The sequence below is a fragment of the Mercenaria mercenaria genome, chromosome 18 (genome assembly GCF_021730395.1).
Source record: "Mercenaria mercenaria strain notata chromosome 18, MADL_Memer_1, whole genome shotgun sequence".
In the NCBI taxonomy this organism is placed as follows: domain Eukaryota; kingdom Metazoa; phylum Mollusca; class Bivalvia; order Venerida; family Veneridae; genus Mercenaria; species Mercenaria mercenaria.
The window spans coordinates 3,247,045-3,273,591 of NC_069378.1; the positions used below are offsets into that span (position 1 = coordinate 3,247,045).

At 34.0% G+C, this 26,547-nt stretch overlaps 1 protein-coding gene across 9 annotated transcripts in view; it reads right to left on the reverse strand.

The window, feature by feature from the left end:
• The window catches only part of LOC123538663 (myosin-IIIb-like), a 79,429-nt gene that overhangs the window by 15,341 nt on the left and 37,541 nt on the right, over positions 1–26,547 (reverse strand). For 3 of the 9 annotated variants that reach the window (XM_053530603.1, XM_053530609.1, XM_053530602.1), the window contains 15 exons: positions 24,636–24,775; positions 24,195–24,209; positions 22,678–22,692; positions 15,386–15,498; positions 14,524–14,673; positions 13,440–13,551; positions 12,639–12,801; positions 11,988–12,068; positions 11,313–11,474; positions 9,180–9,364; positions 8,647–8,931; positions 7,818–7,891; positions 6,512–6,589; positions 5,363–5,470; positions 2,747–3,376 (listed from right to left, as the gene is read on the reverse strand). In XM_053530603.1, the coding sequence (XP_053386578.1) occupies positions 2,747–3,376; positions 5,363–5,470; positions 6,512–6,589; positions 7,818–7,891; positions 8,647–8,931; positions 9,180–9,364; positions 11,313–11,474; positions 11,988–12,068; positions 12,639–12,801; positions 13,440–13,551; positions 14,524–14,673; positions 15,386–15,498; positions 22,678–22,692; positions 24,195–24,209; positions 24,636–24,775 (2,311 nt within the window). The remainder of the gene's footprint in view (positions 1–2,746; positions 3,377–5,362; positions 5,471–6,511; positions 6,590–7,817; positions 7,892–8,646; positions 8,932–9,179; positions 9,365–11,312; positions 11,475–11,987; positions 12,069–12,638; positions 12,802–13,439; positions 13,552–14,523; positions 14,674–15,385; positions 15,499–22,677; positions 22,693–24,194; positions 24,210–24,635; positions 24,776–26,547) is intronic. The other 6 variants (XM_053530606.1, XM_053530605.1, XM_053530608.1 and 3 more) reach the window with 4 other exon arrangements.

A 26,547-nucleotide genomic window follows, 5' to 3' on the forward strand; every position in this document is an offset into this window, starting at 1 on the left:
AAGTGTTGCAAGTTTCAAAGCAATAGCTTTGATAGTTTAAGAGAAAAAGTTGACCTAAACATAAAACTTAACCAAGAAATCTGATATTTTCTAAGTCAAAAAGGGGCCATAAATCTTGCAAAAAGCAGGACGGAGTTATGTTTCTTGCTATACAGGGTCAACTTATGATGGTAAACAAGTGTTGCAAGTTTTAAAGCAATAGCTTTGATAGTTTAGGATAAAAGCTGACCTAAACATAAAACTTAACCAAGAAAACTGATTTTCTAAGTCCAAAAGGGGCAATAAATCTTGCAAAAAGCAAGATGGAGTTATGATTCTTGACGTACAGGGTCTGCTTATGATGGTGAACAAGTATTCCAAGTTTCAAAGCAATAGCTTTGATAGTTTAGGAGAAAAGTTGACCTAAACATAAAACTTAACCAAGAAATCTGATATTTTCTAAGTACAAAAGGGGCCATAAATCTTGCAAAAAGCAAGATGGAGTTATGTTTCTTGCTATACAGGGTCAGCTTATGATGGTGAACAAGTATTCCAAGTTTCAAAGCAATAGCTTTGATAGTTTAGGAGAAAAGCTGACCTAAACATAAAACTTAACCAGGCAACGCCGACGCAGACGCCGACGCCGACGCCGACGCCGACAACCGCTCAAGTGATGACAATAACTCATCATTTTTTTTCAAAAAATCAGATGAGCTAAAAACATATCATGCACTCTGTAGAATAAGATACACTTATAATTAATGTCATAATTAGTCTATAAATACAATAAAACATGCAACATTTCTTACAAAACATATTTCATATACATAATATTATATCAAATCAAGTACAAATCACCTCTACCAAGTTCATTCAATAGAAGAATTCAAAGAAACACCATGATATTAAAACGTTCTCACTTTAACATTTCCATGACCAAACAAATATTTGTCATAAAAAGTAGAAAATGTGGTCTATAGGTCGTCATGTCAGCGCAATAACTCAATAAGTTCTTATATAATATATATGCACTTATTGAGTTATTGCACTGACATGACGAGGTGATTCTTTCTTTGATTTGCCCGAGTGATCTACTTTAAGACCTAAGGAAACCCAGTTTTAAAGATAATCTAGTATTCACAGAGACAAACATTCTGACAGATTATCAAGACTAGGTACAAAATGTGGCCTTACAGTGCTTACAAGGTTTTTCTATTAATTGACCTAGTGAACTAGTTTTTGACCCCAGATGACCCAAACACAAACTCTTTTTGATTTTATCAAGTGTAACACTCAGGCCAACTTTCATTAAGATTTGACAAGACTGTGACCTCTGGAGTGTTTGCAGTTAAATTATTGGCAATGTATGATGACATCCAATGGATGACAAACACCTGGTGATCACCATAGCTCAATTTGTCTATTAAGCCAAAATGCACTTGTACTTTCACACAATCAACACAAAAGCAAAGAAACTTCAATTTCAGACTGTCAACCAATCTTTCAAAAGTACTGGAAGAAAAAATGAGATATATATACTGTATATGTATTTTGATAAAAAAAACGGAATCTTTTTCCCTTAAAACTTAGCGTAACGGTTTTGAAAAATCTCAATTTAACAGAATGAAGCTGAAATGCTATATATCTAACAATGAAAATTGTTTTAATTGCTTTCCAATTCAGAGACAAAGTTACACTTACATCTAATTGTTAATTCTAAAACAAGCATTGTTTATCAATTCTATAAATATATATTTTTGTTTGAACCACTAAAAACTGCCCTTATAAAAGGCATTAAACTTTCAAATATATAGGAATATTTGTAAACAATTTTAGTTCAACTGGAAATACAAATGGTCCAAAATATTAGCAAATATCTGAACAAAATGGGAAGGTATAGACAATGTACATATTTATAAACATTTAGAGTTACACTTTAAATTGGCAAATGTTCATAGTTTATGATGATTTATTGTTAGATGTCCACAGCTGCCGACAGAACATGCATGCAAACTTGCATTATAATTTGTTCAAATATCTGAGTAATATAGAAAATATTTTTCACTATTTTACTAATCAAAAAAAAATTCAGCATTTTTCCAAGTGAGTCTAAATTTCAGGCTGAAAGCACTGATAATTACCTATCCAGGTATAAGTATATAAAAACTGGTTGACAGCATGTAATTTCAGCAGGTGTACCCTCTCCTTTGTGACCTTCTAAACTCATGCATTACAAACATAAATTTAATTTTGTACTAAATTATAAAGTTTGAAAATGAAGGCAGTTTGCAGTTTACATTTTTCGCTCTAAAGCCTACATCCTTGAAAAACCAGTACAGGCATCATATGAGCAGGTCTGGTCACGACCCCTAGTGGGTTTTGAACCTAAGAAATCAATGCTCAGCAGTTATTCCACCTATACCCTTGTTAAATTTTACAAATATTCCTATTGCCTGTTACTGCTAATTTGTGCAATGTTATAATCCCCCATTAAACTAAATAGAAAAAACGTTATCTCCTGCTAGTAATAATTCACCACTGTATTTAATACCCGAAAATCAAAAAATGTTTCAACAAACACTATACAGCAAACAAACCACATATTAAACTGCAGAAAATATACAACACCATTTAGACAAACTACACAGTACACCCAAGAAAAATACACAACACCAAAATAACCAGATAAAAAATTCCGATTAATAATCATAACCACACAAATAAATATTAACAGTCCCGAAGAAAATCAATCATGCTTTTTACTAACTTGGCTATAATTGCCTCTGCAACAGTTCTTGCTAAACGGTCTCTTGTTGATGTGTCAGAACTTGATGATTTTCTTGAAGGTGTGTTATAAGACTTCTTGGGTGTGTTTTTGTTTGAGGAGGCGGAGTAAGCTACTGTTATCTTAGTGGACATCCTTGGGGTGTTTTTGTCAGGTGAGGCAGAGGTAGCTATGGCTTCGTCCAATAGATTAATCGCTAAATCATGACTTGTAACAGAATTCTGGGCAGAAGACACAGAGTCAGTTTCTGAACTCAAATCTAAGTGGTCAACTTTTTCCCTAGTAAGAGGTATAGGAGGGCGGTCTTCAAATCTAGGGGAGTGGTCTTTATGCAAATGAGTTCCCTCAGATTGATTGGTAAGTAATGATGAATAAGACTGAAAATAAGCATCCTTTGTATTTTCTTTGTCTACTGGGCCTTCTTTAAGAATATCGTGGGCGGTGCTAATGTGCGATGGTTTGTGACCTTCAGACAAAGCCGACACCTTAATATGCAAATAAGGCGAACTAGTTCCACTCCTTAAATCAAAGTTATCTGACAGTGCATCAAAGGGACTCATCTGCATAGGAGGGGAGGGTGGGGTAATAAGCGAGCCACTATCCACTCGAATCCTGTAAATTTTCAACATAAAATAACTGTAAATGAAAAAGGGTTAAGTGTAACAATGACTAATGACAAATAAAGCTGTAAAATCATAGAATAAAATACTTTATCTACTTTTACAAACCTTCAGCCATTCATACTGTCCTTAAAGGAGGTTTCTTTATAAAAGTCTGCATTTTCATAACACAAATGTATCTACAGACTTTGCAGAATCTGTTTTTTAACCTTTAGCCTGCTAGTTATCAGTGAATCTGCTTTTGCGACAGGTGCAGACCAAGACGAGACTGCACATCCTTGCATGCTCACCTTGGTCTGCACTGTTTGCTATTCAGTCAGTAAGTTTTCAGCGAACACCCCTTCAAATAGTAAGTGGTACTGCCCAAATTGAATGATGGACCAGTCCATTGTAGAAATTTAGCAGGGTAAAGGTTAAATGTACACTTTCAATACTACATTTCAACTAATGCCATCTGCTTTCACTTATGTTTTACATATATTCTATCACTGCTGTAACTGTTTCTATGGAAACATGAAAAAAAGTAACATATAAAATTTGCTGGAGTCTGAATTGGGAATTTTGATCTTTACCAGCATAACCTGTTATATGCTGTAAAATCAGTTTAAAAATAACCAACAGTAACATCAATGGATCCAGTATCATTACATAGTTCTACAGCTGCAATTTTTAATACTCTTTTGTACGAATCACATAAAGTTCTATTATAATACAAGAAACATTAGGAGCATTTTTGAATACTGTAAAATCATTTACTTTCGTGGGCATGAAATTTCGTGGTTTTGGTCAAAACGGCAATTTCGTGGGGATATGAATTCGTGGATTTCAACTTTTGAACATAAAATGAATGGGAAGTTTACTTGTTTGTTGGGATTAAATTTCGTGGATTGACTCAACCATGAAAATAAGTCCCCCACGAATATTACTGATTTCACAGTATCTCAACATTTAACACAAAATTAAGTAGGTTTGTATTTTAAATAATATGATTATATATGATGATACATATACAGAAAATTAAAAACCAAACAATACATGTTCTCTAAACTGTTATACAATTACATAGGGATAAATGAAACTTTAACTCAACATCTAAGCAGTACTAAGATACATGTGCACTAGCCCCAAATAAACTTGTTTTGCAATAAAACTACATTTAACCTTTAGCCTGCTAAAAGTGGACTGGTCCACCATTCAATTCAAGCAATACCATTTACTACATAACTATAAATTTACTGACTGAAAAGCGAACAGTACAGACCATGATCAGCCTGCACGATTGCAGGCTGATCTTGGTCTGCACTGGTTGCAAAGGCAGAATCACTTGCCATCAGCAGGCTAAAGGTTAAGGAATAAATTTCAGGTCAAAAACTGTGGATTTTTTCAGCATATATTTGTTTCACATTATTGGTTTGTTTATACTAAATTGTACTAATATATTTTAGCTTGATTGTGATTAAAGCGACAAGCTTATTTGAAGCCGCTCTTGAGTCCCCTTCCTGGAAAAAGAACAGTAATGGTGCCATATATGATGTGGTCATAGCCCCAGTAGGGCTCAAATCCAAGATGCCTTGGTTTAACTGCCTACTCCTAAACCATCAGACAATTTTACTCCACTTTAACACTGCTGATTCACAACTGAGTTATGGCCCTTGCATCATACAATAAGGTTGATGATATTAGGTTGATGATATTTAAGTATTTCAAGTTGAAATCACATCCATATTCTAACAACTGAGATAAAACGTAAGTATGTCAGGTTAGTGATGATGAGGAAAAATTCTTTAAGTTTGAAAAAAATCCATCAGGCAATAACAGAGATAAAGCAAATGTATTTTAAAACTTTGACCAACCTGAAGATGCAGACATGGGAGCCAACATAATGCAGGGGCGAGTAGGATAGCTCTCAATAACCTTTGTATAGGCAAGCTAAAAATAAGCTTTATAAGAAAAGTCTTTTTAAAAAAAAGTGGGTTACCGTGGTGTTAAAACCTTTTCTTTGGCTGCTTGTAGAGGAGCGTCCCAGTTTGAGAGATGTTTATCATTTATAGTTGCGGCTGTTTCTCCCAGAGATAATGCATCTTCCCTACAATATCAAAGAAATAGTTCTGTTTGACAGCTGTTGGCGGAAAGCAATGCTCGACTATTCAAAATCCTTGTCGCTAAAAATATTGACTGAATGATACAGATCTAAGTCAACTATAGATATCGACACCAGCACCAATAAATGATTGAGTACAAAAGCTCCAAATTTTTTAAAATTTCATACAGTCAAGTAAAAGCAGACTAGAAAATATCTTCTGAGGTGACAAATGACTTTTGTTTGGCCTGATGGTTATGGCCATCTCTGCTAAACCTAATGTATCTTCTGTGATGAATTGTGCATTATATAAACTGCTTGGGTTCGTTTACAATGGATATCATTACTGAAAGCTGAACTACAGTGCATATTAATGAAAATGAATGAAGCATGGAACAGGTAATAAAAATACACTGAATTTCAGATACATGTGGGTTCTTTCTGCATTGTTTGAGCAAGGTACAGTAACATTCTACAACCAACACCGCTCAGTATGTTTTTCAGCTGTTCAAAGAAAGAAATAAAACACTATTATGTAATAAACAACATGTCTGATGACTGGTGTGAGACAATATATTGTCATATTGTGCCACATGACATCAGGTTCCTTACCATGTGATGAATGTAGATTGGCATGATTTTTGTGATATATCTAAGAGAATGTTAGAATTAACCCTTACAATTGGGACAAGATTAATTCTGCCTTTGTGACCAGCGTAGATCATGATCAGCACATCTGTGCAGTCTGATCAAGATCTGCACTGTTTGCCATTCAGTCAGTAACTTTTTGGTAAGCATCCCTTTTAACAATTAATGGTACTGTCCAAATTGAAAGATGGAAAAGTTCATTACAGAAATTAAGCAGGGAAAGGGTTAAAATATTCAAAGCCTTCTTTTGGTTTACCACTAATATACCACTGTTCATTATTCAGATGCTTAGATTTTTAACTACTTTGTCTCAAACCCTCATGGTCAAATTCTTGTGCATCTGAACAAAGAACAATGTCAAATCAGATGATAAAGTACAAGAATACATTGTTTATTTACCTAACGTCATTCACAGATGATCTTTTGGCTATGGTAGCATAATAACTTTCTGCATCTTCATCCATTACTGTTTTTATTCTGCAAATAAAACACAGTTTTAAATATGCAAATTAAACACAGTTTTTATCTGCAAATATAACAGAAAGGTTTTAATACTAAACATATTTAAAAGAATATTAACATTGATTCTGGCTATGAAAATTCTGCACGCTGAGCATGTATACTTAGATTTTAATTAATATTTATTACTGGACAGCATATATTATATTATTGTATTACTGTCCATACTATAGTCACACTTACTGATTTGCCTTTTACTAAACATGCATGCCTATTTATATCTATTTTATTAAAGTACATTCTATACTTCATTGCTGAGGTAAGGTGACTTATAGGCCCACTGGGTCTTGAGCTTTTTTTTGTATTGATGTTTATTTTTGTTATTTAATATGAATGCACAAGTCACTATAATAAACAACAGTGTTGGTTATACATTATATACAAAACTGTATGTCAAACAAGGAATTCATTTTTTCCCACTACGCACAAGCAGCTTTAATATAACCATACACTGTGACCCAGTGCTTAATGCATCAGTTTCAGGAATGAAATGTCAGACATTTGAATCCTACCTAGCATGTCCATCATGTCCAGCTGGAGGACCACCTGCTAGTCAAAGACTACTAAGCCTTACAGATTGCACAGCTGCTTCATGCACAGCATTAACTAATAGGCAAAATGGGTTGTAAGTCAAAAGGCTAGCCAATTCAAAATGGCTGTTATTTTAATAAAAGTATTTACTTTACTTTCAAATAAGCTGAAAACTTCATTAGAGCTAAAAACAAATAACTAGAATTCTAGAATAATACAAACAGACAGTTCTAATGTCATAACATAACAGACATATAGGTAAAGGTAAGTTTTATTTAACATCACCAACATGAGCTACACAGTTTTTTAGCACCCAACTAGGTATCCAGGTAACAGATACTGGGACTTATTTTGCCTCCTGGTACAACCTTTTGAATACTGAGTGACAAGTAAGGGACCTACCATTTTTCATGTCTTTGGTGTGACACAGCCAGGAATCAAACCACTGATCTCCCACACTCAAAGCTTACACTCTACCATTAAGCTATTCAAATGGTACAGATTAAGAAAATAGGAGTCTGAATTAATAACATAAGATTCCTTGGGTAAACTTGTAACTGTCAACAGTAGAACTTGTCTGTCAGTGAAAGTTAAAAGTATAAATAACTTTTCCATTACACATTAAAATGAAGAATGATCGATGTTAAACATATACCTCCTTTGTGAGTTAGGGGTGGAGTTATCATCTATTTGAATGGTCATTTCTTCTTCTACTGCTGCTTTAGGGTTCTGCAGAAAATAAAAACAATAATGTATAAAGTGATATTAAGAGCATTTAAAGACCCCTGTTTAGCAAATAATAGATCCATCCTTTTAACCTTTAGCCGGCTGATGGCAAGTGATTCTGCCTTTGTGACCAGTGCAGACCAAGATCAGCCTGCACATCCTTGCAAGCTGATCATGGTCAGCACTGTTCGCTACTCAGTCAGTAAATTTTCTGTGAAAACCCCTTTGAATAACAAATGGTATTGCCCAAACTGAATGAAGGACCTGTCCATTTTAGAAATTTAGCAGGGTAATGGTTAAAAGCTAACAACATTGCACGAGTATTATGCAGTTTTTACCCTCAATATGCAGGCACACTTTTGACCTGTTAAAACTCTATGCAGCAAAGTAAAAGGTTTAATTAAACACAAGGATATATACCCTAAAATCAAAATATAAGTACTGTAAAATAATTCTTGATGATTTCTTAAGCATAAAAGCAACATCTCCATGTGAAAACTTTATAAAGTAACAAAAATGTTTTTCAACTTTTATCATAGACAAGATGTTTAGAGAGAAACATTTTTTACTAATAAATCAAGATTTTAAAAAGATACTCTTTAAAATACAAATATATCTTGCTACCACCCCTAAAGGCCTTTAACCTGGAGTACTTTATACCTGGTACTTTCGAAGTAAAACTACAATATACAGAAACCTCTGTAAGGATTTGGTCTTACAATCCAAAAAAACAAACATAAAAATGAATTCAACTATACCAGTCTGTCATAGTAAGCATTCTCTTTTGTAGGCATCAGTGTTTTCAGCTGTCCCATTTTCTTCATATGTTCCAATCTTTCTTCACCGACATCTGGATCCCTCTTTGGTATTGATGGTTGCCTAGCAACTTCTACTGGCTTTGTGGGAGCCATTCTCTTTCGGCTCCCGGCACTTCTTGAACCCGTTCTTGCTGCAGCTGGTACCTCCTCTGGGATTGGCACTGGTTTGGCTGAGATATTTGTACCCTTCAACTTCGACTCAAGGTCATTGGAATATTCTACAACCTGAATAAGATATGAGCTGATTACCTTACAGTACAACTGACTTTTCAAATTTCAGACTCACAGACATAATAAATTTTAGATCTACTACAGTAATAAGAAATATGTTAACCGTTATAAATCATAAGTGGCCTTCTCATGTATTAAGATGTAAATATAGTTAATTAAAAGTGAATTATTTATTCAAGTGTCCTTAGATACAAAGAAACAGACTTATGAAGCTTTAATTCCAACTAAAAAAAAGTTCTTACCTGTTGACTGAAGTATATCAACTGCAATTCTTTTTTCTCCTTATACTTTGTAAGTTGTTTATATACTGTCTTACATCTCCACATTCTATACACAGACTGTATCAGTATAGCTGCTTCAACCTTCGAGTCCACAGTCTTCTTTTTCTCTGCTTTGACAAGGAGTTTGGCTTTACGAAATCTGAATGCTGAGAAAAATAATACTCAAAATTATTATTTTGCATAAATTAATGAACAAGGGTCATGGGTCATTAAATAGGACCAGTCTCCAAATTCCAGCTTCTGTTTGGTTGTTTCTGACCATATTTTTGAAACTGACCAATTGAAAGATTGCATTCCCAGACTAGTTTCCAAACTAAAATAAGTGTCAAACAAACAAGGGTTTTGACAGCATTCACATTTATTTCCACACATGATTCAAATCAATGAATAGCCAACAAATGTTAACAAAATGTAACTAGTTTTTTTGCAAGTTTGAGGCTTGTGTCATTTGCATTTGAGCCGTGTCATGAGAAAACCAACATAGTGGCTTTGCGACCAGCATGGATCCAAACCAGCCTGCGCATCCTCACAGTCTGGTCAGGATCCATGCTGTTCGCCAACAGTTTCTCTAATTGCAATAGTCTTTGAAAGCGAACAGCATGGATCCTGACCAGACTGTGCGGACGCCCAGGCTGGTCTGGATCCATGCTGGTCGCAAAGCCACTATGTTGGTTTTCACATGGCGCGGCTCATTTCACTATGTGTACAGCAATGTTCTTTTAAACTCCATTATAGTTATAAGGTAGCAGACCTGTAATGAAAACTTACTGTATTCTCCATAATCATGAAGAATACGCATTCTCAATTTTTCATGAAAAGCCACGTGCACGTCAAGCTATCTTGACATCTGAAGAAAGCCGAATTATCTAACACATAATTGTACAGAAATACAATGTAACCTAGTGTGAAGTTAAACAGGAAGTCGGTTTAAACTTTATTGAGAAGAGGAAAGTTTATTTATCTTCATATATCTCTTAGAACAATTGGCTTTCATTATGATATTAATTTCATAGAATGAACAATTCAATAAAATTCATGAGAGAAATTTTTTGTGACTAAAAGACTGCTGCATACCGTAAAAACTCGAATATATCACGCTAGCATGTATATTATGCACCCCCGATCTTGTATCAAAATGTTGGGAAAAATGCTTACATTGGAATATATCACGCACCAAAAAATCAGTCGAAAACGTTGTTTACAAAGTGGAAATCGACTATTAGCGGCCTGCGTGACAACGGTTTCTCATGAAAATTGCAATTGCTGCATAATCTGTTACAGACAACAGTGACAGTAACTGACAGACAAATTCTTTGTAAAGAATTTGAGAACTTTCTCAAGCTGTCAACACCTTAGTACACTTTAACAGACGTGCGAACAAACATCTCATAATTATGGGCACATCAAACGAGAAAATCGCGGCTAATTAGCGTGTTTATTTAACAATGTACGAGCTGCTGTATTGATCAGTAATAATTTGCTGGAAATAAAGAAATAACAAACTATCTGTTTTAACTGCAATTTATTTGATCACCCTTGAAAGATAATGATTTTAATGATCAAACACCTACAACTCGGAACCGCGAAATTTTGTATTTTGCCTAATTATTAAACTGACACATTATCCGGTGCTCTGGATATGTAAGATACTTATTAATTAAATTTACAAATACAAAAATTTAAACTCACAAATAAAATCAACTTTACCATATATCATCAGAGTTTTTACGTGTTTTTAGACCTGCCCAATAAAACGCTCTTCAAAAGGAGGTTAAAAAAGCACGGCCCAAAATGTAAACACATGACAGTTGACAAAATTGTCCCGATTTTCACCGATATTTTCGGGTTTTCAAGCTGGAAAAAAATGTTTGAAGCTCTACCTTGGTATATATTACGCATCCCTCTGAGAAAATGAAAAAAATCGTAAAAAAAACTGCGTCATATATTCGAGTTTTTACGGTATATATTTTTTATCACTTTTCTAAGGTTATTTTGGCAAATAATTTGCTTCTATACAAATAATTGTATTGAGAAATCTTTGGATTCAACTTAGTGAAATATTTGTTGGCAGCATGTTGCTATACACTGTTTTACCTCTCTGTAATTTTATGGCACTTTGCTTTTCCTCCTCTTTCTGTTGTTTGACCAGTTTTCTTGCACTATGACCTCTATACACAGCTTGTATTCTCACAGCTGCTGATCTCCGTTGTTGAAGTTCTGGCTGTACTTTCCTCCTGATGAGGAATCCTCTTACAACTGCAATGAACCACATAATACAATATGTTCAACCTCAAGGGCACTGCTGTCAAAGGTAACCTTTCTAAAACCTTAAAATTTTAAACATAAATAAATGGGTAGGTTGTAAATACACTATAACTGAGTTCAAACTTAGATTTCCTAAAAACCTTAACTCTTTAGACTGAAATTTTGTTTTTCCATCTAAATCCGCTAATTCTAAATCTGAAGCGAAGCAAGCCCTGAAATATTCCAGGCCTGATAAACATGAATCACCTCAAAATGTTTTTCCAACAGAACAAAATATCTGAGGCAAATTACAGAATAAAAACAAACGTTAAAAGCTTTGTTTCAGACCAAATATTTGTTTGTATTTTATAAAAAGAAATGGCACTACAATTGAATATGAACATTTTTATAATAATTATTGTGTTAAGAGAAAAAAATAAGAAAAAAAATTAAAAAATTCTGCAGCTACATATTAGATAAAAATATTGCTTCACATTTTGCAGAGAATGTGAAAAAATGTGTTACCCTTTTGGACTGTCACTGCTGCCAATTTTCTTGTCTTAAACAACTTTGTAAACCTCTTCCTTACCAGCCAACCACGAGTATCTGTAAACATTCAGAAGGAAAACCCTTCTAATACTAACATGTTTCTTTTACATAATTTGTTAAATTAAAAACAAACTACAAACACACACATACAAACATTTTGGTCTTTAAAAATACAGAAATACAGCGTCCATGATACAGTTTTTTAACTGGTTGACTCTGAATTGAAACTAACCAAATGAATGGCAAAGCTGCCATAGTATCAGACTGTCTTCAAAATTAGTTTTATAACCTAGTGCAACTGAGTGAGCCTGCCTGAATGTGAATATGCCTTTTAACTGGAATATTGCTAGGCAAATGAAGGCAAAACCAAGGACTTTTAAGAATAAATAAATTTTGTAGTAAACGTTTTACACAATTAATTTAATGACACAACTGTGCTTGCAAGGACACAAACTAGACTGTGTTCAGAACCTGTGTTTTGTTCAAAGGAGATAACTCCTGAGGCTATTTAAATTTTGAATAATTATGTCCCTTTCCTTCTCAATAATCAGAGCCAAGACTGATGAAGTCAGAATATATAACAGAATTATTTTTTAAGTCAGTAGCCAGACTAGGACACAAACTTACATCTCTGTAATATAAGAGCTGTTTTTTCCAGTTTCCATTTAAGCTGGTAGTAACGATTCCTTGAAATTATCATTCTTGATACAGCTTGTATACGTGTAATCTTGCCCTGTATCTCGGCGTATTTCCTCGTCAGAAGTTCAACATGGTAAAACTTCAGGAATACCTGAGAAAAATAAACAAGGAAGCATTTTCCTAGTCACATGTCCCATCAACATACATGTATAGTCATGCACTCTGAATGTCTACTTTCCAGTCTCTTTGTTTGGGACATCTGCCCTAACCATTTCTCTAAATACTGAACACTTCACCTGCCATTAAAATTTCTAAAAGTCAACATCTTTGTCTTTGTACAATATCTGTATAAATATTATAGAAAATTGTTTTTTCAGTGAGGCTGAAGATTTATCGACCTAGGAAAAGTGACACAGGGCGTTCTCATATAAACTGAACCTAAAAGGCAACAAGTATTTTATCATTAATTAACCTTTAGCCTGCTGGCGGCAACTTATTCTGTGCAGGCTAATCATGGTCTGCACTGTTCGCTATTCAGTTAGTAAATTTTCAGTGAGCACCCCTTTCAATAATAAATGGTACTGCCCAAATTGAATGATGGACCAGTCCATTTTTAGAAATTTAGCAGGGTAGGCCATGGAGGCTCCCTCTATTTCATACCTTGAATTTCTACTCTTTACACTTTAATATCCATATCTGAACTTGCACACTTTTAATAACACAATATCTACCCTTCTGGAACACTTAACCTCTTATTTCTTCTACATAAAAAAAAGGAATATCACTCACCTTAGTTTTTCCTAGTGCCCAGTCCTTCAATTTCAGCCTTGACAATAAAAGCTCACTGCCAGATTTGTTTGGCTGCAAGTCCCCCATCTGTCCTAGCGCTAACAAAGAGTACCTGTAAAATTGATATAAAAAGCTTGCAAAAATTCAACTAAGTTTACACTGGATATATATGTAGTCCTTTCAAAATGCTTCTATTTCTTAAAAATGATACATTTTAAACTATTTGTTGTAAATAGTTTATGAAATAAGCTTTTATCTATTAAATACAGATATAAGTTTTTCATAAGAAAACATTTAAGACCATAAAGTATGTTACTCACTCCTTTAGCCTTAAAGGCTGGAGTTTGAAACATTTTAATATAGAGCTGTTGTGAGAACACATTCAGTATTTGAACAGCAATATCTTCCGTTTGAAAATTATTGTGCAAAACAAATGGCTATACTACTTGGAGGTGTTACACTTCATTTACTCGCATGACTAGAAAAGATTTTCGTGTGGGTAAATAAGCAGGGAATTTTTTTTTCATATAAAGGGGAGAAAATTTCATTTGACTGGCCAGAAAAAAAAAGTTGGGTTGTAGCGATTTTCTCAGGTAGGTTGTTTTACCGCAAATAAATGTTTTTTAATGATAGCCCTGTCACGTTAAGTAACATATTTTTTTAATGACGCGCCATTCTTGGCGTCACGTTTATGTAACGCGTTCTTTTGTTGTATGTTATGACGTCCTGTGCGTCACTTGTTCTTCCAGTCTACAAAGTAAACAGTCAATGTAAAATGGACAACAGTTTTGTCTTCTTTTAATGTCTCCACGACAAGCCCTATGAGAACACAATCTGGTTTTCTTGGTTGTGTCCTTTGCTTTTTTATAGATTTGACTATCAGCAATATTTTTTACCTATATTTTGGCATTTAATGATCCATGCAGGCTGATCTTGGTCTGCACTGGTCGCAAAGGCAGAATCACATGCCACCAGCAGGCTAAAGACAGTAAGAAGCACTTATTATAATAAATAAAAGTCATAACGATGCAGCTGTTCCATACAGGTGGTTGCAATAAAGAGCAAAAACTTTGACATAATATACCTGTTTACAAAATCTGCAAACGGAATCCTATGTGAGTAACCTTCCCTCCTTATCCTCGTGGTTTCTAGTACACCTGTATATTTCAGCTGGGTCGTAACTTTCTTTCCGTCAAACTGGTCCGCAACATTTTCTTCATTAGGCCTTATACATCTGGAAAAAATAAATGACAGATTCTGCATACTGCTTATATTTGTAAAGCCCTAGTTTTCCTGGTAACCCTCAGCATAATGAAAACAAACTATCAGTCCCATTTGTTTATCTAAATTTTGTAGAAATTAATTCATATCCCCACAGAAACTTGTTGCTGTTTTTTTTCCAACCTAGAACATTATGTAAATTTTATCATGTAGTTTTATTTCATAGACAACCTGCATAATAATGCCTAAGCTATCACAGTAACTGTGGAGCCAATAAAATTCATGGGGGAACTACTTTCAAGTGATTTCATGCTTGCACTGATCCACCAAAACAAGTAAGCTTCTTTTTCATTCTATCTTCAAAAGGAGATTCACATCCCTATAATATATATACTGTTTTGGCTAAAATGTAATAGAGATTTAATAATTTCCATCTTTTGGCATAATGTTCACCATCAAAGTACTTTTAACACTAAATACTTTATTTTGTAGTCAGGTCATCAGTAATTAAGATCTATCAACATGGAAGGATTCTATATTCCAAGCAGTTTTCAAATCTTAGCTTTAGTTACCAGTGAGGCCCAACTGCCACCTTCACAACTCAGCCCTACACAAATATAGCTTCTTCAATATGACAGCTTGAATACCAGGTGTGGATAAAGCACCAGGCAATTATAAGGGCCAATTAATTTAATGCCTTTAAAATCACTAACATATTATAATACCTGACAAAATGTGGGTTCCCTGCTACCATTTTTGCCAGTAAGTCCATGAGAGAAAATCGGAAATATGTAGCTACAGTCTGCTGTATACGTGTCATGGAGGCTGCTGAAGATCCCTAAAAATTGCAAAAATATTTTTACTCATATCATTCTTAAAGCTATTCATTTATAAAGAAGGTAAGAAGAAAGTTTCAAAATGCTCATACATACAATCATACTCTGTCAGAATGCAAGTTATAGTTCATAGATTTAAATAACTGACAAACTATGTTCAAGCAAGACACACTAATAATAATAACCAATTTATATTTTAAAAGTAAAACTAAAGCGAAACACCTGCAACCTCTATACTGGCCAAATAACCTCACTTAGCAAATATTCACTTACCACATATTGTAAAACCTGGTATAATATACACACAAGTAAGTTATAAAATTTGAAATTTTAGTTGCTTTATTTGTAAGAAGCAGTTAAATTTCAAACTTTTTAAGCATATATCAACGCCTTTTAATGTTTAGAATCTTGGTCTAGCTCTCTTAAGAGGTACAAAAAATACAAGTTTATAACTCTGACAATATACAATCGTAAAGTTCTGTGAAATCATTAAATTTAGTGGGCATTATAGTACATGTATTTAGATACGAAAAAAAAGTTGCAATTTCACATTCAGCGCTAAAATTAATAATTTTAAAATTACACACTATTTCCAGGTTCTAATCTCATATCTGAAACACACTGTATGCAACAGTTACTGTAGTTCAAATTCACTGACTTAAAAACATCAACTTTTCTCGCAAAAATGTATCTTTATCTCTTGTAAAAATTTTCAGAAAAAAGGCAATTTAAGTGTAATCTATAATAATTATGCTACATACGAGAAAGTCACAAAAATATCATGAAAATCAAGTGTGTTTTAGTATAAAATGTTGTACAGTATTTTAGCAAACTGTTTTGTCATTTCTACTTAATCTATTTTTAAATTAATGATATAAAATTAATAAATACTTGCATATGAAAGCCTACATGTTTAAAGTGATGGCTTTTCTGGAATCTACAGAAAACTGGTAGATTATACAGCTGAATCATAAAACAATATCTATTCATTCTTTAACCCTTACCCTGCTAAATTTCTATAATCAGTTTGTCCATCTTTCAATTTGGACAATACCATTGACTGTTAAAAGGGTTGCTTTCCAAAAAGATACTGACTGAATGGCGAACTGTGCAGATCATGATCAGACTGCACAGATGTGTAGGCTGATCATGCTCTACACTGGTCGCAAAGGCAGAATCAATCATGTCCAGCATGATAAGGGTTAATCTATTATCTATAGGGGTATATCTGATTCTGCAAATTATACAATACAAACTAAAGCTGAAAATCTAGTCATAGACACTGCTGAAAGTAATAATTACCAAAATGACAGCAATAGTACTTACTAATAAAAAAAAAATGTATTACATAGCAGAATATCTCTACTTGCAGGCAAATTTAACTGTAACATTCTTTTCTACATAAATATATATGAGCTGTGCCATGAGAAAACCAACATAGTGGGTTTGCAACCAGCACGGATCCAGACCAGCCTGCGCATCCGCGCAGTCTGGTCAGGATCCATGCTGTTCGCTTTCAAAGCCTATTGGAATTAGAGAAACTGTTAGCGAACAGCATGGATCCTGACCAGACTGCGCGGATGCGCAGGCTGGTCTGAATCCATGCTGGTCGCAAACCCACTATGTTGGTTTTCTCATGGCGCGGCTCAATTATAATAATGGTAAAAAATTCAGTTATTCTATTTATATTTAGACTATTTATTCAAACTGCCAAATTTAAAGTTAACTATATGTGACTGTCCATAGGACATCGGTGCCCCCAATTCCTGTCACTGTACATCGTTTCATGACTCTAGGTGAAATATTTTCAAGACATATGCAACACAAACTTTTAACCACTTTATGTGTATTTTTCACTAAGTCAAGGACAACAACTCTGGTCTGGTTGTTTAAAATCCAAAACAGAACAGCAGGTGCACAACTTCCCTTGCTGAATGACAACCCTGTAATGTTTAATGACCCTGGGTCAAATACAACAAAAATTTGAACAGACAAACAGACAAGCGCAACTCTCACTGTCTTGTAAGCTGTACGGCCGTAAATGTTTAGACTAGGGATGGGAACGAATATTCGAATATTCGAATATTCGAAAATCGGTCGAATATTCGAATATGAAAATCAAATTCGAATATTCGTAAATTATTGTATATTTCTTTTTTTCAAAATAAGTATCATTGATTTTAGCTCATTTTAGGCAATATGAGCATGCTAAGTCTACAGAATAAAACTATGTCATGTTAGTTTATCACGTATCAAAAGATGTCCAATTAACAAGAAAATAGCAATGCATAATTGGCAGGGGCCATCGTTACTGATTAACAGTTTGCAACAGGCGTCAATGTGTCAGATGCATGTCAAAAGATGTCCAATTAACAAGAAAATTGCAATGTATAATTACCTGGGGTCATCGCTACGGATTAACAGTTTGTATTAGGCGTAAATGTGATATCTTTTTATCATTTGTTCATTTTTATTGGCGCCTGTTTTATGTAACAAGTTGTAGAATTTTTTTTTTTTTCGAAAACAATACCAAACCTGTAGATATTGTCGATCTTTTCACAATATTTTGTACGACGTTTCAGACCATCCGCAAAATCGGTTTTCATCCGCAATCGGCCGTATTCGAATTAAATTTTGAAGTACTTAATAATAAAATCAAGAAAAACGTATGATTGATGCATAAGTTCATGTTGAAGGAGGTTTAAGTCTGCCTTACTTGCTTTTTTACACGCCGATTGAAATTTTTCAAAATGGCGGCGGTAATACAACAGCGCGTCACATGTTTAAATGGGACGACCTGCTGACGGTCCAAATTATAATCGTTTTGATTTTTTGTATCATTTTGAAGCTAAAATACTGAATTAGTTAAATATGTTCATGATTATACTGACAGAATCGTGAAATAAAACTTTAGAATCGGCGGGTTTCGCTATGTAGGATCGGGTTACCCGAAATAAACATTTTTTTGGCCTTATTTACGATGATCCACGGTTTAAACAAATGAATACTTTGTGTATATGCCAATCACTTAATAAGAATTTGAAACTTCCATTAAAACTAACCGAATATTCGAATATATTCGAATATGGCAGACCGAATATTCGAATATTGATTTCAGTATTCGTTCCCATCCCTAGTTTAGACACTTCCAAGATGGCGGACGCTGAAAGTCAACACAGGTAGGTGTTCCAGTGTTTCATTGATAACATGTTTTCTTCAACACTTTTAACGGCCATACGTATAGCAAATGATAGCGGAATAACATGTTCCTCCGCGGCATTATCTAAAAGTTTGTTGATTTCATAGTTTCTCGAATTATATTGACGCAAAATGTGCCAATTTGATGAAATTAAAATCGAATCGAGGAACGCACATTATTTTCGGTCGTATCTTATTCAGTAATCATAACTGTTTGAATATTTCTGTGGTATTTTGAAGCTTTTTGCTGGTTCTTTACGATGGTAATGCTTGATTTTACGAAACATAACTGGAAATATCAAAATTTTTATGATTTTTAAATTGCCAATACAGCGGCGTAGACTATACCAACATATTCACGCTGAGCGGTGTAGACACGTTTTTTTGTGAACGGTTTATACATAGAATTAAGCGAAAAAACTGAACGGTGTAGATACAAGTTAATTTCGGCTATGCTAAAAATGCCATTTAAAAATACATGTATATGTAAATTAACTACGCGTTCAAATTCACTTAAAGTTCCAACTTCATTTTTGAAAATGGGAAAAATGAAAGTAAATCTGATCAAACCTATCTCAATGTTCATTGAAATTACAACACACAAGTTTCATAAAACTGATAATGGGCGATTCCCAACCAACTTAATACACCAAAAAAAACATATTTTTTAAAGGTGTTGACTTTTCTCATCAGATACGTTAATCAGTGAAATTAAGTTTGATAAAATTACACTTTTGTATCATGTAAAACTTTGTTATGGAAATTTAGAAACATTTATGTATGTAAATCAAAATTAACAATGTTTCGTTTTTGGTCTACGTTTTGCATAGTGTAATCAAATGAAACATTTCTTGTTAACTGACCACTTTCATATCTCTTTCAAAATTACACCGCTATTGTTTAACACAAATCTTACAATAACTATCATATTACAAAGGTAACTATATTAAAAAAATCTTTTGCTTACTACCTTACTTGATTTATACTAATTATTTTATGTTTGTATATACATGTATATGATAATAATTTTATGCGTAAACCAGAGGTATATCTGATGAAAGGCAACAATGAATGAATGAACACATCTAATGAATGGAAATGTGAAAAAGAACTATTACAACAAACATTATCATAACATATGCATATTGTTTGACCGATTTTTATACCTCACAATTTTTTCTACTGCATCGTTATTGTATAATGTCCATTCATCAGTAAAATAAATAAAAAAAAAACAGTTAAAAATTAATCATTTATTGCGGTTAAAGTTTAAATGCAAATTCAGTAGGAAAAGTGGTATATAAAGAATACTGCATTTTCTCAAACACATTCAATGTAAATTTACATAATTATGTGAATATAACTTATACTAGTACTTCTGCTATTGCTAGTGGAGTCAAAGAAAAAATGTCATCAGATACGTTAACACAAAAACTCTAAAGTGAAATTGTCGTAAACTGAACATCAGTCTGAACATCAGTTAGCAAAGAAAGCAGAGTCATTATTGTTCAATTTGTACTGCCTTTTGGTCTTGCCATAGGGGGAAGGTTCCTAGATTAAAGATATGATGTTTTCAAAGTCTACCCACAATTCATCAGCTCTTGAAGGCCATCTTTTCCATGAACGAAACATGCGCATCCTTTTCATTGGAGTCGACCTATAGGACTTTACCCACATACTATTTGCCCTCATATTTAGCCAAAACAAATGATCCAACAACAGGAACTTTCATCTGTCACTTTACGTTTTCATTGTCGGCTTTACTGTCTTGGACTTTATTTAGAACTCTTTATGTTTGGGTTTTCTGCTTTATACTTTTGATATATATCATATATATCTAGATAATGATTGAGGATATGCACTTGTCTCTTATCACCTTGGTTCATGGGCTTTGGTATCTTTTTCCCAGGCATCTGAATACTGACATGATGTTCCCTCTCAAGGAAATAAATGATTTCTGTTTTCATCATGTTCTCTCTTCGTCGAGTCGTTTTCGACAAATAGGTCTTACTATTTTCGTGTTGGAACTTTGCAGCCCTTTTCTACCAAGACCTGTTTGCTTTCTGATTGTGTCTAACACTTACACTTTTTTACTATTCTTCCACTGACTACTCTCATCATACTCTTTTCATTGACTGAGATGTTGCTTTTTTGTGCTGCCTCTCTCCCTTCAGCAATGATTGCATTTGACATCTCCAGTTTTTTTATTACTTTTCTAGAATGATTTTTTACTCCAAGAAGATTCAGATCATGTTGTGATCTAGGCATCATTTGCATTCTTGTTGTATCATTCTCAAACGAATTTGTGCTTGTGAATGGACTCTCGTTTTCCTTTAGCTCGTAAATGCTCCTTTTCCAGGTATGATTAATCATTCTTCTTTTTTCTCTATATATATTCTTTTTTATATTAAGCTCGACTTTTCGCCATTATAGACCTGAAAAATGAAAAAGTACAGATTTTAGCATACGTTCTTAATGAAAGTATGTAACAATTACCTGTGCAAAGCACCTTTTCACATTTGGTGAATAGTCTGGACATAGATATGCATTTGATTGTACACAGAAAAAAATCATCAGATATGTTAACAAAATCATCAGATACGTTAACCCATTTTATAGCCATCCGTTAGCATCAGTTGTATACATCGGTGTATACACTAAAACCACACCACATGTACATGGGAATATACACTAAACATATTAAAAATCAATGTATGTTTATTCTAAAAACGAAAATTACTGCTGTCAGATACGTTAACAAAAGGTCAGATACGTTAACTTCTTTCTGAGTGTCAACAGTAATAACACGTGAATGGCATAAACCCATAATGGAAAACAATGTATACACCATTCAAAACTTGTATCTACACCGTTCAGTTTTTTCGCTTAATTCTATGTATAAACCGTTCACAAAAAAATGTGTCTACACCGCTCAGCGTGAATATGTTGGTATAGTCTACGCCGTTGTATTGACAATTTAAAAATCGTAAAAAAGTTTATATTTCCAGATATGTTTCGTAAAATCAAGCATTACCATCGTAAAGAACCAGTAAAAAGCTTCAAAATACCACAGAAACATTCAAACAGATATAAATATTGAATAAGATACGACCGAAAATAATGTGCGTTCCTCGATTCGATTTTAATTTCATCAGATTGGCACATTTTGCGTCAATATAATTCGAGAAACAATGAAATCAACAAACTCTTAGATAATGCCGAGGAGGAACATGTTATTCCGCTATCATTTGCTATAAGTGTGGCTGGTAAAAGTGTTGAAGAAAACATGTTATTAATGAAAAACTGGAACACCTACCTATGTTGACTTTCAGCGTCCGCCATCTTGGAAGTGTCTAAACATTTACGGCCGTACAGCTTACAAGACAGTGACTCTTAAGTGCCCTGCCCCGCAAAAAAGTTTTAAGTGGGTGGGGTAGGGGGAGGAGGGGGCAAAAAGGTAAGAATCAATTAATCTTCCCTCCAAATCTTTTGCTTAAAGAATACTTGTGAGTGTGATTTATAAAGCACTAAGGGCGAATAAGGCAAGCAAAGAATTTTTCTATCAATTTATCCTTTAAAAGAAGGAAAAGCAGGAAAAAAGTGAGAATCCCTTAATCACTTTATCCTGTGAAGTGTTTAAACACAAATTAAGTGGTTACATTATATTTTTTTTGTAACAAAACAATGTAGTTAAAAGAAAAGTCAGAAAAAAAGCATAAAATTTAGAAAAAGTAGGAAAATATACAGGGAAAAGAGATGAATTGGGAAAAACAGTCTCTGCTTGAACATATTAAAACCTTCTGACCAGGTTTGAACAAAGATGTGTCTGGATAAATACCAAGGAGAACATGAAATAAAGCCAATATTGTGCTAGAAAGAAATTGTAAAGTGTAACATAAGCTTGACAAATAATCATGTATAGTGCTCTATATCTCCTGTATCAAATAATGCAGGCAGGATAAAAAATAACCAGCTTTGTTTACCGTGATATGCTTTCCCTATTTAAAACAAAACAAAATAACAAAACTTTAAAGATACTTTCACAGTTACATGTCATAGATACAAACTGTTGACTGATATTTTTTGCACCAATTTTCAACAGTACTACTGCCAGTTTACTGGTTTCTGTACACTCTTCAGTACTTATTCAAGTTTTGTTTTTCAATTGCACCATATTTACTGGCACATAAGACAATGTTTTTCATGTTTAAAAACAGATAATACTGAACATGGCAGGAGGTCAAACTCAAGACCACTCTACTGATAGTCTGATGTTAAACCTAAAGCTAACCACTGCAGGCTGGCTTATACAACAAACTGCCCTAGTGCATGTTGCTGTTTTAGCTAAACTGATCCAATTTTACATAATATTTTTTGGCTTCTGTAAAATGACAAAGTCTTCCAATAAGAGTGGGTTTACAAACAGAAAACATTGGTGCCAATGGTGTGTTTAGTTTCAATGAATAAAATTGGACTGTTAACATCCAAGTTGGGAAAAGCACAAAGCAAAACTTCTAAGGAAATTATTTTTAGCTCAAAATTGGTTTAACTGGTAAAACCTCTCAAAAGTGTAGTTAAAATTATACAGTGAAACACCGCTCTCTCGCTCACTCAAAGTCAATGACATGAGTATCCTGTATTGTTTTAGCAATTCATGTGGTCCCAGCTATATTCCTTATACTGGCCTAATTCTTGAAACCCTGAAATACTGAGGATTCTGCTAATCGCCTTAAGACTTCAAGCGACCTGTGCTTAACTGTATTATTAGATTATTCTCTCCTATGTGAATACTAGTATAATTACAATAGTACCAAGATTCTACAGCAAAATCTTACGCCGCTACACTGCTGTCATTTTGAAATTTGTGCATGTAACATAAAATCACAAACATTAAAATTTCACTCTTTCAAAACAAATATTGAAAACAAGAGAGCCATACTGGTCCTAAGAGGCTCACCTTGGTGTATTTGAGAGAGGTCAATGTCAGGCACTACAGACAAAAGTGTCATGAAGCCCATCATGTAAATTTTTTTTTAAGAATTCATTATAAACTTGTTTTCTATATTTAGCTCTGGCTACCCCTCATGGGGATAAGTTATTTAAAGGGTACATTTTTTCTGTGCATTTGAACAATTATGAAAGAGGTCAACCCAAATTTGATGGAAATCCATTAAGCAGTCCATGAGAACTTCTTTACAGGTTTGTCTATTTTGTGCAAAGCAAAGCAGAACCATGTGAACAAACTTGACAGAGATCAATGCAAGAACAGTGTCACTAGAGAACAACCTCTGTGGAGATGAATTAAGTGGTTTGAAGACGAGCTGTCTCAGGAAACGTTCTGATGGGTAACAGGACAAATGGGTACCAGAGAACCCACCTATACCTGCTCTCATTCTGAGCCTGTGGCTCAAGTGAACTACAAATAAAACAACTGAAAACTGAGCTAAAAGTGTATATCAGAAACTACCTGAAGGATTTCATGTGGTCACACTGTACTTACTAATGCACTATATATCTGAAATAGTTGTAAACTGTACAATGAGGGGAAAAAACATGCTAAGGAAGTGAATTGTCTACCAGTCATTTTGTTGTAATTATACTTGCTTTTCTCATGAAATGCATTATTTGTATTTTGGATATTTTTATAAATCCTTTTGAGGCCTGAAGCATAGTTTGTATAATATCAATGTAGCCTCTACAGTGCTATTCCAACCTCTAAATGTGTCCCAAGTTAAAATCTACCTGCAAATGTTGGCATTTATGCATGTTTCCCAGATGACCAATATCGTAAGAAAAATGTGGATATAACAATGTCTTCCAGACAACATGCCAGTCACTAATCAAGCTTAGAGAATTAATCATGGTACAGTCATATCTACGTGACTTCCTGTTAGAAAATTTGTATTCAGAATTTGGAAAACATGGTTTACAACAAACTTACTCTGCTTCCGCCCATGCTTGCTGATGTTTGACTGCGTAAACTTTGCACACTGGCGATAGTGATACCAGTTGATGTGCTGGATGGAGAATTCAGATTGCTGTTTGGTGCACTAGGCTTCAAAGACCCGCTAGCAAGATTACCTGAAAGCAAAGTACAGAGTCATTAATATGAACTCCAACTGTCCTAACATAAACTACATACTGACTGGAAATGGAACTGAAATGTTAACATTATGTATACAAGTCTGCATTTTAATGTAACAGTAATAATGTTTTTGGTAATCACTGCATGCAATGGAAGAACTTTTCTGTGGTTGTTTTTTTTTTGGGGGGGGGGAGCTAAACACCTGAATAGATTTAAAAACAAGAGCTGTCCGTAAGACAGCACGCTCGATCCACTATTCGGGGATTTGACAGTAAAATGAATATATGTCTAAACAAGAGACCTCAACTATAAGAGGAAGATACACCAAGGGGCATAATTCCATCAAATACACAATTAGAGTTATTAGGATTGTTACAACAAATGCAGATGATGATAGTAAAGATATATTTTGAGTTTCAAGTCATTATCTTATATAGTACCAAAGTTATGTCCAGAAAACAAAGTTTGTTAAAAAAAATTAAGTTTAAAAGGGGCATAATTTGGTAAAAAATACAAACCAGAGTTATGGGGATTGTTACCATACATGCAGATGATGGTGATAAAGATACATTTTAAGTTTCAAATCTTTATCTTATATTGCATTATAGTAGTATCCAGAAAGCGAAGATTGCAAAAAAAGTTTAAGTATAAAAGGGGCATAATTCTGTCAAAAATACAATTAGAGTTATGTGGTATGTAACCACACATGCAGATGATGATTATAAACAAATGTTTTTAATTTCAACACATCTTTTAAAGTACCAAAGATATGTCTATTAATAAAGCTTTCGAAAACATTTAGCATGAAAATTATTCCAAGAAGAACTCCTTTGTGACCTTGACCTTGGGTATAATGGGTCCAGCCCCTGCATATAATATGTTTGTATACTGGACAATGTTTATGAGAACTTACAGTAAGATATAAGCAAAAGTAACAAAGTTATGACAGAAAAACAAAGGTTGCCGAATTAACCTTAAAAATAACTTAAGTATAAGACCTTGGTGACCTTGACCTTGGATAAAATGGGCCCAGCCCCTGTACATACTTTGTTTGCATACTGGACAATGTTTATGTGAAGTTACAGTAAGATATAAGCAATAGTAACAAAGATATGACAGAAAAACAAAGGTTGCTGAAAAACTTTAACCTTAAAAATAACCTAAGTATAACACCTTGGTGACCTTGACCTTGGGTATAATGGACCCAGTCCCTACACATACTTTGTTTGCATACTGGACAATGTTTATGTGAAGTTACAGTAAGATATAAGCAATATTAACAAAGATAAGACAGAAAAACAAAGGTTGCCGAAAAACTTTAACCTTAAAAATAACCTAAGTTTAACAGCTTGGTGACCTTGACCTTGGGTATAATGGGCTCAGCCCCTACACATACATTGTTTGTATACTGGACAATGTTTATGTGAAGTTACAGTAGAAGCAATAGTAAGAAAGATATGACAGAAAAACAAAGGTTGCCGAAAAACTTTAACCAAGAAGGGTCACGCCGACGCTGATGCCGGGGCGAGTAGTATAGCCCCCCTATTCTCCGAATAGTGGAGCTAAAAAATTTCATTGTGGTTTCAGTTAACAATGCTTACTTTAAACCTGATAAAATAGTACTGTTTGAGCCTACATATCAGTTCCAGGGTTTTTTGTTAATTACTGAATTATATTTAAGTCCTACATAATACTGTACAGGTCTCCAGGGTGTTTCAATTTTGAGAGCATCTGGAATAATTTTAATCTCATTAGTAAATTTTTTCTT